General features: G+C 38.9%; 1 protein-coding gene across 1 annotated transcript; it reads left to right on the top strand.

The window, feature by feature from the left end:
• Positions 1 to 3,193: 3,193 nt before the first annotated feature.
• Positions 3,194 to 13,490, top strand: Bag2 (BAG cochaperone 2). The gene is made up of 3 exons (XM_076858539.2): positions 3,194 to 3,418; positions 11,559 to 11,668; positions 12,903 to 13,490. The coding sequence occupies exons 1-3, from the start codon at positions 3,306 to 3,308 to the stop codon at positions 13,313 to 13,315; spliced, it is 636 nt and encodes a 211-aa protein (XP_076714654.1). The 5' UTR covers positions 3,194 to 3,305; the 3' UTR covers positions 13,316 to 13,490.
• Positions 13,491 to 14,671: the final 1,181 nt, after the last annotated feature.

The following is a 14,671-nucleotide window of genomic DNA, read 5'->3' as shown; positions in this document are numbered from 1 at the left end:
AAGGACTAATATTATCTTCACATATGCTTCATGTTATTTAACCAAAAACATCTTCATCTCTAAAAATTTTTAGTAATCATTTACTAAATGTAAAAAAAATATTTCTATACAGTTTTTCTTTATATTTCAGATAGAAAGATATCATGGCTAAAATTTTGTTTTTTTCTCTGACACTAGATATTTTAATGTTCAACAGATTGCTGGTTTATTAACTGTAGTCTTTTCAATCTATATTTGAAACCAAATTGTGTTTTTATTTCTTTAATGTCATTTCTCTTCCTACTTGCATTTTTTTTAAGGTTGGCATTGTATATTGAGGATTTATTAATCATGTTTCTAAAATGACCACATTGTGCATTTAATTTTTATGTTAAAGTTGTCAGGCACTAGGCTATACAGTAATGGAGCTGGACCTTAAACACATCTGCAGGAGTTTGCTAAACAGTGAGAAGCAGAAGGGAAATTCCAGAGAGAAGAGTAGTTAAGTGGATGTGGGGCAAGAGCAGGTAGCATCTCTTGTTAGCGATCACACACAGGTGTGATGAAAACAGGTGTGATGAAAACAGGTGCTCTGTTAAGGTTTCTTGGTGTGTTATGCTAGTAACTGAAGCTTTTGGTATAATAAGAAAGGGGTGTTTCACCTTAAGTAAAGATAATTGGGTTATTTTAATGTTTAAATTTATAATTGTCACTGATTGTATTTCTACTCATTAATTAAAATCATTCTAAAATTATAATTTGGACTTAACTTAGACATAGTAGATATAACTAGTAGAATACATTAAGGAAAGGTATATTATCAAAAGTAAATGTTTCTAATCCTGACATAGATGCTGATTTTTTTCATCCCACCATTCATTTATTTACCCTCTACTAACAAAATATTTATTGAATACCTACTATATGCAAGCAACAGTTCTCAGCAAATGACACACACCAGTGAGCAAAACAAAGCTCCATGCCCGAGATGGAACACACACTGTGGGAGTATTAAATAGTAAACAAGTAAATAAAACAGTGTATCTGATGGTGATAAGTATAATAAAGTAAATAAAGAAGGAAGGATATAAACAGTGCAGGGAGCTGAGGGAGGGAAGGCGCTCTATTAGGATAGTCAAGAAAGATCTCATTACAGTGAACTTGAGCAAAGACCTGAGGAAGGTGAAGGAATGAGCCATGCAAATATATACAGGTGGTCCTTGACTTAGGGTGGTTTGACTTATTTATTTGGACTTTAGGATGGTGCAAAAGCTATATACATTCAGGAAAAACCATATTTTGAATCTTGATCTTGTCCCAGGTTAATATGTTTGCCATACTCTCTCAGGACCTGCATGGGCGAGTTGCAGCTCCCAGCCTGAGGGTATGCCGTGCCCTGTACCACTGAGCAGTGTTGTTCAGTAGGTTGAGTGTATTAAGCCTACTGTTTAGTAGGTTGAGTGCATTTTTTGATTTATGATATTTTCAACTTACATCAGAATGTAACCTCATTCTAACTGGAGAGTATCTATATAGAGAGGAATGTTCCAGGTGAAAAATGAGAAAGTCTAGAGGGGAAGTTGGTATATTCAAGGAAAAGCAAAATGTCAGTATGACTAAAGCAGGATGAGTTTAAGAGAGTAAAAGACAAGTCCTTAAGGCTTTTTTGGGGACCTTGGCTTTTACTGTGAAATGAGAAGCCATTAAAAGTTTCTGAGAATAAGTGGTGTGGTGTACCTTATTTGGTTATATTGAAAATACATAAGAGGCAAAGGTAGAAACAGAGGCCAGAGAGGAAGGAATTGCAATAATCCAGGTGTAACTGACTAAGTGGCTTGGACTGGAATGGTGTAAGTCCAATGAGAAGGAAGAATCTATTCTGAAGGCAAAAATGACGGGATTTTTTTTTTTTTAAAGAGAATTTTTTTAATATTTATTTTTTTAGTTTTCGGCGGACACAACATCTTTGTTTGTATGTGGTGCTGAGGATCGAACCCGGGCTGCATGCATGTCAGGCGAGCGCTCTACGGCTTGAGCCACATCCCCAGCCCCAATGACGGTATTTATTAATGGATTGGATCTAGAATGTGACAGATTCCAGGATGATTCTAAAGTCAAATTATAAGACTTTCATACTATTCACAAAGTGTGTTTATATTTCAAGTTTCTGTCATGAAATGACAAATAACGTTTAATGAGGTCAAATAATCCCATGCGTTTGGGTGGAATTGGGATCCAGGGTTAAGATAACTTTGATCTCTGATTAAAGGTCGTGATTCAGCTTCAAAGATTTTTTATTTATTATTTTCTGTGTCCTGTACATTTTCATCTCCGCAGTATGAGGCACAGAACTATCATAAGAGGGAACTAAAGCACAATTTTTTAAATAAAAAATCTTTTTATTCCTAGCCCTAGTTGGTCCTTTACTGACCTGTAAGCATCTGACCTAAGGGCCTACTGCATCTTTATATTGTTAACAGGAGACTTAAGTTGGATGTGAAGTAGCTTACCTAACAATACCAGTTATTTCCACTCAAATACTAACAGATAATTTTTTCAATAAGAAAAACAAAGTCACTAAAAAATCCCTTCGTTAGGGTGGAAGTGGAGTCAGTTCACCTTATTTCCCACATGTAGACAGGGAAAGATGTGGTAGCTTTTTCTTTTTAACTTTGCCTCAGTGTTGTCCAGGCTTTCATTTTTCTCATCTCAGAAAAATGGTAACCCAACTTGTCAGGCCAGTGTAGACTGCCAGCGGTGTAGAGACCTTCTGTTTCCCAGAGGGACCTTTTTTCCACATATCAAAGGATCCAGCGGGTTTTGTTCTGGCTGTGAATGTGGGTACTGGAGAACAAATGAAGCCATTAGTGGGCAGTGCAGCTCCTGCCTGTCTGCCGTTAGGTACCTTCGCAGGCGAATATCCTTTCAGGCCGCACGGAAAGTCGGGGCCCGAGCGAGGCTGGGTGTTCAGGGGTGCCCCCCGCCCCGGTTTCGCGTTGCGCGGCCGGAATCCGCTGCGGGAGGCAGCCGCCAGCTCAGGACCTCCCCTTTCTGCCGCGGCCTGGCGGCGTCTCAGGCCCGGGCCCCACCGGCCCCTCGGCGAGCCCCCTCCCCGACTCGTACCCTTGCCGCAGGCGGTGCTCCTGTCCTTCTTTGGCCACACGGCAGCGGCGGAGTCGGCGCGTCCGCCCGGGCCGCCCCCACGGGCGTCAGAGGGAGGCGGGCGCCCCGCGCGGTGACGGCGACGCCCGCGGCCCCGGGAGCGCTCTGTTCGCCACCGCCTGAGAGGCCGGTGACCTCTCTGCCGCCCCGCCTCGGAGGCTCAGATGGCTCAGGCGAAGATCAACGCCAAAGCCAACGAGGGGCGCTTCTGCCGCTCCTCCTCCATGGCCGACCGCTCCAGCCGCCTGCTGGAGAGTCTAGACCAGCTGGAGCTCAGGTGAGCCGCCGAGCCCTCGCGGGCGGCGCGGGCAGAGGCCGCGGGCGTCCCGGGCCCAGTCCCGGGCAGCTGCGGCGGGACGGGCTGCTTGTTGCGATTTGTTGTGGGTGGAGAGGATGCAGTTCGTTTCGTAGCGGATATTCCTCCCCTGGTCGGAGAGAAAAATGCATCCGATTCAACTAAACCTGTGGGCGCGGTGGCCACGTTCTCACTAATACACCTAGACGTGCGTTTGGGAGAGCAGAAAAATCAGAAGAGATGGTGACATCACTAGGGATTAAGACGGCATCTTGGGTCTGTAGAACTTCTAGAACCTTCTGCGTGGTCCCAGCTTCCTTAAGCTTAACTCTTTCCCAATTGTGCACTTTTAAAGGAGGCAGCAGTTTCTAGTGGCTCCTGGTGTGTTTTGAGGGGTTTTTTTGCTCCAAAACACTTGACAGCAAAAAAGAAAGATGAGTTGAGGGGTCCAGGAATCCCCTCTAGAGCCAGAGTTAGAGAGGGGTGAGATAAACCAAGGGATGAACGCAGTTGGCTTGTACTCCCCTAACCTCCTGTATGGTACTCAGCCAGTCCCTTAGTCTCAGTATTTATTGAGCACTTCCTAGCATGGAAGATACTGCTCACACCTTTAAAGTGCCAGTCTTTGGCCTAAAAGTGCGAAAAGGTCGTCTCTTCACCTGTTTATGGTTTTACTAAGAAATCAGACTTGTATAGAATTTCTTTATTTCATTGGTTAGAATTTTCTAAATAATTGAGTATTAGTAAATTTTGAAAACATTTTTCTTTAACTGTGTTTGCCAAATTTTATGTACTTAATGTGAACGTTTTTAAACATCCTGTAAATATCTCTGAAATTACTGTGTAAATTTTTTTTAAATATTTATTTTTTTAGTTATGGGTGGACACAGTATCTTTATTTTTATGTGGTGTTGAGGATTGAACCCAGTGCCTCACGAATGCAAAGCAAAAGCTCTCCCTCTGAGCCACAATCCCAGCTCCATTGTGTAAATTTTTATTATACGCAGGTATAAATAATGAAAATCTTGTTAAGGCACCTGCAGTCTCCTGAAACTGCATAGTTTTTTTTGGCAGGTTCTGGATAAAGATAGGAGAATGTGAGCCAGAAAGCTTAAGAAGCACTTGCCTGTGTTTTTATCTCCCCATAATCATAAGCCAAAACACCCCACATAACACATTAATAACTGCAGTATCTCCTGGCATTTTAGGTATTTGTTACTCCTGGGAGAAAAGTGCTAGAAAGTGAGAAATTTTCCACCCACAGCATTTTTATGAACTGCACCAGATAGAGAAACTAGGGCCCTGCACCTGGTTCTGGGGATTTGCTCAAAATGAGACAAATGGAAGGGAGAGGTAATGCTGTTTAAGGGATCTCACAAAAATATCAACTCACCCGCTCAACTGGCAGAGAAAGTGGAGCAAAATTGGGGAACCACAGATCAGTGGCCCCAGCTACTGATCAAAAGCCTTCTGAGGAATAGTTCTTTTCTTGTAGCAGTGATCCACAGTCTTTATATCTTTGAGAATATTCTCAATCATTTCAGTCTCTCTTGGATAGTCAGAAAGAAAACTTTTTCTTAAAGCCTTGAGGAGGATGTTTTCGCCTCTTTGCTTCAAGCTGAGTCATTGTACTCAAACTTGAATTAATGCCTCCCATGTATGTGGTATGTACAAAAGTACTCGAGTGCTTCTTTTTAAAAGCAAACCTCTGATTTGGAGTATTATTGTATTCTAATGTTTAATTAATGAAAATAATTTGCTTAACACTTGCACCAAAGAGGAAAACCTAATTAATATGTGTCTAATTGTCCATTTTAAGGAATTTTTTATTCTTCCTTTAAAAAAGTAATACTGAAAAGTAAAGAAGTATTTCAGAAGGTAAGCAAAAACAGAAAAATGCTAATGCTGCTCCCATTAATGCTTTTTTCCCTTTTTGAAGCTATAAGGGCAGTGTCACAGACCCCTACACTATTAAAAACTAGACTTGTACCCAGGGGGAGATTGACTTTTAGAAAAACACATGAAACTTATATGTAATTTTGCTTTTCTACTTTGATTTCATATTAATTATGACTTTAAAGTAGTAGGCTGGGTAAACAGTGTAGTCTGTACCTAATTCCTCAGCCACACTGATTCTGCTGGTTGTGGAAGAAACTTCTTCCATCTATGAAACTAAAAACAGGATTATACCAAATGCTCTATGACTTAGGGTATAAACTGGCCTATAAGATGTTTAAAATGCCTTAAATTGTTTGGCCATGTAAAACTTAAAGTCTTAAGACTTAAAACTTGCCATTGGTTTCTAATATTTTACTACACTAGCCTTTAAAAATCTTTTTCCCCCGTCAGTTCATCTCCTTTACTGCTTCCTCTTAATAAACCAATTCTGTGGAATCTGAAGTTCACATTTGCCTGTGGCTCAAGACACCCTGCTTATTATTGTTATTTCTAACAGTAATAATAACTTAGAAATAATATGTTAACATTTACTTATTTAATGAGCACTGTCTAAATATCTATATATAATGCCCCATGCTATTATCTCCAATCTACGGATGAGAAATTGAGGCTAACACATAGATGACTTGTCTAAAGTCACACAGCTAAAGAGTAGTGGACTTCAAATTGGAACAGTGGAAGACTGGCTCTCCAGGCTCTAACACTTTGTGCCTGAATTTTCTTAAATATGTCCTGTTCCATAATTTTGGGTTGGTGTATGAATGGATATATGATTTTACTAAAAAAGATGAAAATTATATTAAACTTCCATCCAATAAACACTAAATACCCACTCTGTGACAGGCATAGTGACTCCTAGAAGGCCCAGGGAGAAAAGGAAAATGTTTAGGGGATGGGTATTAGAGACTGGCAGAGGGGAAATAGGGAGATTGGCTTTTGTCACAGTCCCCCAAACTAATCATAGTCATTCCTTCCTTTGTCACATCAGCTGTGGGCACAGCTGGGAAATGAAGGGTTGGGCAGGAGATGAAGTGTATCATTCCTGTGGCTTAAAGTTTCTCAGCACTTAAAGTCTGTCATGGTGTGTGAATGTTCCAGGACTCAAAAAGCAAGATAACATCATAGTTAATGCTGCATAACAGCCTATAATTTAAAAGAACACCTTCCATAAAAATTGTCATTGAAAACTTAGAAACCTTTGAGGTAGGAGGAGGGCACATATTATTCTCTCTTAGAAATGAGGGAACTAAGGTCTAGAGGGATTAAATGACTTGCCTGAGGCCTCGTTACTGATGAGTGGCTATTAACACGAAAATATCCATCCCTTTTTTATACCAGTATCTTGATAGTGAATGAACTTTAACGTTAAAAAAATATATTTTTAGTTGTAGATGAACACAATGCCTTTATCTTATTTATTTATTTTTATGTGGTGCTGGGGCTCAAACTCAGTCCCTCACTGTGCTAGGTTATAGTCCCAGCCCAAACTTTAATATTTTAATGATTAGAAAAACCCTTCAATTTTTTCATATTGCCCAAAATATTAAGGGAATATTGTTGCAGTTTTTTAAAATGCAGGAGTATCAAATAAGATACTGTTTTGGAAATTATTTCTTTCAGATAAATCATAATGTGAGCATTTCCCATTTTCCCTCCATTTGATGAAAACACGAATTCTTGTTATTAATAAATGAGTTTGTGGTAATGGTAAGTACATAATAACTGCTGTGAAGCTGATGTATGCCAGCACCAATTCTAAGCATATTATACATATGAAAAAAAAAAAAATATATATATATATATTTTAAATCACTGCACCAGTCACTGCATTAAACTCATCACCTCTTTACTTCATTTAGTCATAGCCACCATCTCCTCATTATCCCTTTTTCATAAGTGAGGGAATTGTATCCAAGAGTGAATAAGTACTCAAAGCCATATAGCCAGAAAGTGGCAGCACAAGACAGTTTTCACTGCACACTTTATTAGCTAATGTATCAGTAGCTCCAGGTTAGGTGTGCACCTTTCCCAAGTCTCCCACCAATTTGTCTTTTTGATATCTAAACTGCAGAAATTTTATATGGTGCCCAAGACCTGGGGACTACCTTAGGTTGCATACACTCCAGTTTTGTCCTCAGTAATATTCCGATGAAAGTGGGGCTTTTGTTTGTTTGTTTGTCAAAGCCTGCTTAGAAGCCCATTTCAGTGGGGCAACCTGTAATCCCAGTGATTTTGGAGGTTGAGGCAGGAGGATTGCAAGTACAAGGCCAGTCTCGGTAACTTAGCAAGACCCTGTCTCAAAGTAAAAGAAAGCTGGGGGCTGAGGTTGTGGCTTAGTGGTAGAGTGCTCGCCTAGCATATATGAGGCACTGAGTTTGATCCTCAGCACCACATAAATATAAAATAAGGATATTGTGTCCACCTAAAACTAAAAAAATAAATATTAAAAAAAAAAGCTGGGATGGTAGAGCACTCCTGGGTTCAATCCCCAGGATTGGGGTTGAAGGGGGGTGGGGTTGTGATTTAACATGGAGAGTTTTCCAAGAGCATAGCCCAGACCAGCCTTGATGTGAGGATAAGTTCTTTCCCAATTTGGACATGAAGCTGCTTCCAAGATCTGTTAGTAAATACAGAACTGCCCTTTGCCGCCAAGAGAAGTGTTGTCAGATGAGATACTAAAAGCATGAAGGAAAAAGTGAGGTGGCCCAAGTGAGATGAAACCAGAGTTCCAGAAGAAAATAATTGGAAGGGAGACAGGAATATTCAAGGATACAATAGCTAAGAATTTTCTGGAATTAATGAAAAAGCTATAGACAAATCTATACTAGCTGATAAACAGTACAAATACTACTGCTACTACTATACTACACAGATGAACAATCCAAAGGTGTTAATTACCTCAAGGGAAAGGAAGGAGGAGTTGTTAAGGAAACAGTTCCTGTCAAAGGGGCTTTGGGTTTTGAAAAAGATCACCTAGTAGATAAGAGTTGGGGGAAAGAAGGTTGCAGGAAGAGGGAAGAGTAAAAAGTAAAAAGCCCCTGGTGCCAACACCCCTGGAATCCACATTTTGAAGAATGGCAGTTTACTTTTGCCTTGAAAGGGAAAAGGTACAAGAAGTTCTTTAAAGATCAGGAGCTGGGCGTCTCTAGGCCTGGCCGGCGAGTGGTGGTGCTGGGGCCCCGGGCAAGGGCGGAGAGCGGAACTATCGGCCCCGCACGGCGGGCAGGCCGGAAGATGGCAGGATTTCTATAGTATATCTAATATGAGTCCCACATCATGGCCTCTTACCCAGCTTCTGCAGTCTCAGCTCCACTGGCTGGAGATCAAATCTGTTTTGTGCGAGGAAAAGGCCCTGGCACTTTCTGTTCTGAAAAAAAAATCCCCCATAAATAGAGTTCTAGCTAATTTCATTTGGTCTTATTCACTGATAAAATTTCTCTTTATATGACATATTTACATTTTTTCTATAATTTTTTCTTTTAATCTGTTAACAATTCCACAAACTCACTATTGTATGTACAGCCTGCCTTGTAGCATTCAATTCTGTCTTTATCATCTTACATGTGAATACAAACTCAGGAGTGTTAAAAAAAAATTATTATTCTCATTTACCAATCACATGATTCTTTTGTGTCAGTTATCTAAATATTAGTCATGGTGTTTTTAGTGTAAATATTTCATTAATGGCTACTCAGTCTCTTTCACGTATATCTGTGAGACTTTGTAAAATATTTGAATAAATGGTGAGTGGTGCAGGAAGAGGGCCCGATACTGCATTATTACCACTTTATGGAATATTATATTTGATTGTGTCTTCCAGCCAGATTTGTCACATAAGATTCCTACCAGCTCTTTGCTTTTACTGGTTCCTATAAACACAGAATCCTACACATATTTAATATCTTGAAGAATAACCATGCTGTGGTTATACAGCCTTTCAGTGCTATTTTGGGGTATAACAGGTGGGTGAGTGGATGGAAAAAAAACATGTGCGGGGTTGGGGTGAGAGGTGACATGCCAAAACATTGGTGAGGTTGTTCCTTCTGGGCCCACTTTAGGCACAATCTAGGGTAGATCTCCCATGATCTTGTATTTCTAGGATCATCCAAATTCTGAGGATAAGTCTGACACTGTCATTTTACAAGATTTGTTACCTTAGTTACCGTAACCTTTCAAAAGCAAATGTCAGACAACTTTTAATTATGCAACATGTCATTTTTTTCTTCCTGCTTTCATAATTCTACCACCTAGTTTTTTACTGAATGGGCATGTTCTTGTGTTTGTGTAGTGAAGGAGGCATGTGGGTCTAGTTGAAGGAGGTGGAGAAAGAAGTGCTTCTATAGTTTGATCAGGGCTTTATACCAAAAACCTACCAAAGCTTGCCTTTAAATCTGTGAAAAAGACAAAAGATGCTCCCAGCACCACTACCATTTCATATAGTACCAAAGGACCTTAGTACTACAAAGGAAAAAACAAGAACTATTTGGATTGGAAAGCAGAAGACACAAGCGGTCTTACTTTTTTTTTTTTTGGCCAATGATATGATCATCATCCTAGAAGAACCAAGAGAATCAACAGACACCATTAAAATTAATAAGTATAAATCAAGGATTCCAGTTACAATCTTGAACCTATAAAAACAGCATTTTTTGAACTAACAGTCATTGATTAGAAATGTAATTGGAGTTATCCACAACATCAACGATATCTACAATGTATCTAGAACACTCAAGAGTCAACAAGGCTACTATGGAGAATTTTTCAATTTATTAGAATTTTTCTAATAAAGAATGTAGAAGGTCTAAATGAAGAGATGTATCATACCCCTGAGTGAAATGACTCTTATTATAAAGATGTCAAATTTCTCCCAATTTTTTTTAGAACCCAATAAACTTACTGAACAGTTTGTACAATGGAAAAAGGTCCCATTAAATAGCTAAGTTATCTTTGAAGAAAATTGGGCAGTTGGGGGAGGCTACTCTACCAAATATTAAGGCAAAATGCAAGACTGGGGTTATGGCTCAGTAGCAGAGTGTTTGCCTCACAAATGTGAGGCACTGGGTTCAATTTTCAGCACCACATAAAAATAAATACATAAAACAGATATTGCATCCATGTATAATTAAAAAAAATTTTAAATGGGTGTTGGTATAAAAACAGTTAAATACACTAATATATGGAATACAGATTTCAGAAATAACACAAATTGTAGGGAAAGATGAATTGTGTGGTAAATAATTTGAGGGGAAATGTCTATTTGGATAAAAATAAAATATTTATGTAACCACATATAAGAATGGGTTCTAGTGGATTAAATGAATATGAGAAAGATAAAACTATGAACTTAATGGAGCAAAGTATTTTATGACCTAGGGGTGGGAAAGGCCTTAAACAAAACTTCAAAGCATAAACCACAAACGAGAGACTAACCCAACCCATCATCATAAGGACCTCATAACTGGGCATTGTGGCATATGTGTAAAATCCCAGCTGTTGGGGAGGCTGAGGCAAGAGGCTTTTGAGTTGGAGATCAGCCTGAGCAACTTAGCATCTCAGAAAAAAAAAAAAAAAAAAAAAAACCCAGGATCTCAAATGAAGGCAATCCCAGACTAGGTTCACATATGACAAGATGAAAGCAGGTATTGCAATATCTGTTGCCAACCAGAAATTAATATGCAAATTCTCAGGCCCATAGGGGACATGTTGTCAACTTTATTGCCTTAATGAGAAGATGGTAGACAATCTGAGTGCCCATCTCTGGGAATGGACAGGCAACATCAGATGTTTATACATATGCAGTAATTAGAAGCTACTGCTTAGACATACACCCAAAATCCTGGATGATTCTGAACAAAATGGAAATTTAAAAAATGGGATAAGGTATAAATTTGAAATATGCAAATATACAAATAATACAGATTTTGTAATAACAGAGAAACAACAAATAGAATAATTGTTCTATGGGCAGAGATGAAAGTGGGATGAAGTAAATGAATTTTAAAAAGTAGAAAAATGAAATGTTTAAAAAGGTCTAAAGAAATTTTAAAATACATTCCTAATGACCTTTAAGACTGACTTGGATTGAATGAGAAAATGAAGAAAATTAATAAAAAGAACACCGTCCATGTAATTAATGACTGTTTTGTTTTCCCAATTTACATAGGGTTGAAGCTTTAAGAGAAGCAGCAACTGCTGTTGAGCAAGAGAAAGAAATCCTCTTGGAAATGATCCACAGTATCCAAAATAGCCAGGACATGAGGCAGATCAGTGACGGTGAGAGCCATTTCCACAGAAGGGGGCTCCTCTCTTACACTGCTTTAGGGGATTTGTGATAAGCATGGGCCAGTTTTTGCCTGACTTCTGGTATGCGTACATGAGCTACATAGAGCAGCTGTGGCTGTCAGTTACAGCAGCCACTTATGTAGAGATCATTGTTCCTATGTGCTGCCTACCCCAGGATCTGGAAAAGGTCTGAAAGCTCCGGAAGAGTGGGGCCCAAGCCGTAAGGCCATCCTGTCAGGTTCACACTCTTAACTTCAATTTTTCCAAGTTCCTGGACTCGGGAAAGCAGAGGATAAAGCAGAGAATAAAGGGGAAAGTGGAGGCAGAGGAGAGCAAAAAAGAGATGAATTGAGGTGTAAGTTAGAGAGGAAATGGAGAAAATTCAGAGGAAAGGTACATTACAGGACCAAAAGAAGACACTGATGTGCTGTCCTCTTCATTTGAAGAACGCCACTGCCTGTGGAGGAATAGGGCCCTGGGGTGTTCTTCCCTTGGCATTGGATTCCCAACTGGGTTCCTTTGGTGCTCCACGGGGTAAGCCAGTGGGTCATAGAACAGTAAGCTTAACTTCATATCCAAACTGGTAAACATCCACAGTGGGTCATGATCTAGTTTGTCTCTTCATTATTGTGGCCCAAGGTCATGAGTTAGGAATGAGGTTATAAGACAAAGAGGAGATCATGGGCTTTTTCATATAGTGCACTGTTGACAGAGCCCTGTTTACCATCATTGCCTCCTTGTGCCAGCCATGATTGGGGACCTCTGATCTTCCTCAGACTGCCTGGAGGGGATGAAGTCAGTGCTTGGTTTTGAGGCCAGCTTCTTCTCTACTGTCATGGCTCTGACTCCTTGGCCACACCTGCACACTCTCATATGGGACAGTCTCATCACCACAGCCCTACCCAGCACAAACCCTAGTTATGCTCCTTGCTCACAATGATGTGATTGTTCTTCATCTCAGACACAAACCTGCACACACTTGTGCAGACATGTGAACCTGAGAAATCATTTGGTACACTGTCAGATTTTCAAAGGAAGGTATTCTGCGACTCTAGTATTTCGTCTGTTAATCTTACATGCTGTAGTTTTAGTCTTCACCTTAAAATTTTCACAGCACAAGTTCTTATAGAAAATAAATCTAGCCATAAATGAATGCCTTAGTGTTCTTGACATGAATAAGCTTGTGTCCCATATTGATTGATATTTCAAAACTTTTTATGTTTAGGAGAAAGAGAAGAATTAAATCTGACTGCAAACCGTTTGATGGGACGAACCCTCACCGTTGAAGTTTCAGTAGAAACAATTAGAAATCCCCAACAGCAAGAATCCCTAAAGCATGCCACAAGGATTATAGATGAGGTGGTCAATAAGTTTCTGGATGATTTGGGAAATGCCAAGAATCATTTAATGTCACTCTACAGTGCTTGTTTGTCTGAGGTGCCACCTGGGCCAGTTGATCAAAAATTTCAATCTATAGTAATTGGCTGTGCTCTTGAAGATCAGAAGAAAATTAAGAGAAGATTAGAGACTTTGCTTAGAAATATTGAAAATTCTGACAAGGCCATCAAGCTATTGGAGCATTCTAAAGGAGCTGGTTCTAAAACTCTGCAACAAAATGCTGAAAGCAAATTTAAGTAGTCTTGAAACCTAAGGGTACCTACAAATGATGATATAAAAATAATAAGATGCTATTTTGGTTCTTTGTCAGGTATAACCACTTACTTGATACAGTTGTTTCAGGTGAGGAAAATACTCCAGTGTTAACATTTTTGCAAATAATAATTAAAATTTAAAGTATTTTAATTATCTAGAAGTTTTTAGATTGAATTCTTATCTTGTACTAGGATCTAGCACTATATATTTTACTATTTTGTGGATGAATGAATACATAGTATGTAGAAAAAAATGTATTCAGCCAGGGTTAAAGCATTCCTGGACTTTGTCTGGCATGGAAACACACAGGCACATGAGCATTTAGTTAGCTAGAAATTCCTTACCCTAACAGTACACACATGTGCATGTATGTACACCCCCCCACATGCACACACGCAGTACACTCAAGTACTAAATACTGTGCTTAGAGGGATAAAAGGAATCACAACATAAGGACTTTTACCTGAATTTACATGATTATTTTGTTTTTAAGATTTGTGCATCTCATGGTATGAATGTATTTTGTATGTACATGGCAACGTGAGAAAAAGCAGCTTTAATTTTGCAACAGTTGAACAATTATATATCCACTTGATCTCTCAAATGCATTAGTTGTCTAAAATTTCAGTGTTGAACCTTGCCTTTTATTTTTTTCTTCCTTTAAGCCACTATAAAGGCTGCTTAATTGCAGTTTCAAAAGCTCTATTTTGTGTAGTGGTCCAACTTGTTGCTATTACTGCAGCTTAACTAAGCTTTATCTTTTGTTTCTGATTTTTGTACAAATTCTCAGCAGGTGGATTTATTGGGTCAAAAGGTATATAGATTTTCATGGCCTAAATTGATAACTTTTATACAAAGAATTCAGAAATATGTCTGTCTTCAGTAATTAAAGTATAGTTATTTCACTGAAATTCTAGCATTGAGCCTTAAATTTTTCTAGATTAGATTAAAACACCTGAATTTAATTTGCATCTTGCTTACTAACAAGGCTGACCAATGTATTGATCCTTCTTTTATAAATGAAGTATAGCACAACTTTGTTAAAATTAACTAGTGCTTTTGAGCACAACTTCCACAAATACTGTGAAACAAATACTTCAACTCAATTTCTATTAGAAATAGAAATCACAAAAAATATTCAGATTGATTTTATATATCCATATTCCTCAGTGCAAACAACATTGAGCAGAATTTTCTGTACAAAAGATGCCAAGTTAGTTGGGGGTAGGGGTAAAAAGAAAAAAAAAAAAAAGATGCCAAGTTAGATATACTAAGGACATTCATAGTTGATCTTTGCCAGCCCCAATTCTGCTCATTTAAATCTTTCTATTTTGGGGAAAT

Source organism: Callospermophilus lateralis, chromosome 6 (assembly GCF_048772815.1).
Source record: "Callospermophilus lateralis isolate mCalLat2 chromosome 6, mCalLat2.hap1, whole genome shotgun sequence".
NCBI lineage: Eukaryota > Metazoa > Chordata > Mammalia > Rodentia > Sciuridae > Callospermophilus > Callospermophilus lateralis.
Note: the sequence above shows the minus strand (reverse complement) of the source record. Positions and strands in the feature narration are given on the sequence as shown.

What these genes read in the sequence shown, in the direction of transcription:
- Bag2 (XM_076858539.2), top strand. Translation starts at nt 3,306, where the DNA reads ATGGCTCAGGCGAAGATCAACGCCAAAGCCAACGAGGGGCGCTTCTGC. An exon ending in CTAGACCAGCTGGAGCTCAG is followed by an intron (nt 3,419 to 11,558) that starts GTGAGCCGCCGA and finishes CAATTTACATAG; the next exon opens with GGTTGAAGCTTTAAGAGAAG. An exon ending in CATGAGGCAGATCAGTGACG is followed by an intron (nt 11,669 to 12,902) that starts GTGAGAGCCATT and finishes TTTTATGTTTAG; the next exon opens with GAGAAAGAGAAGAATTAAAT.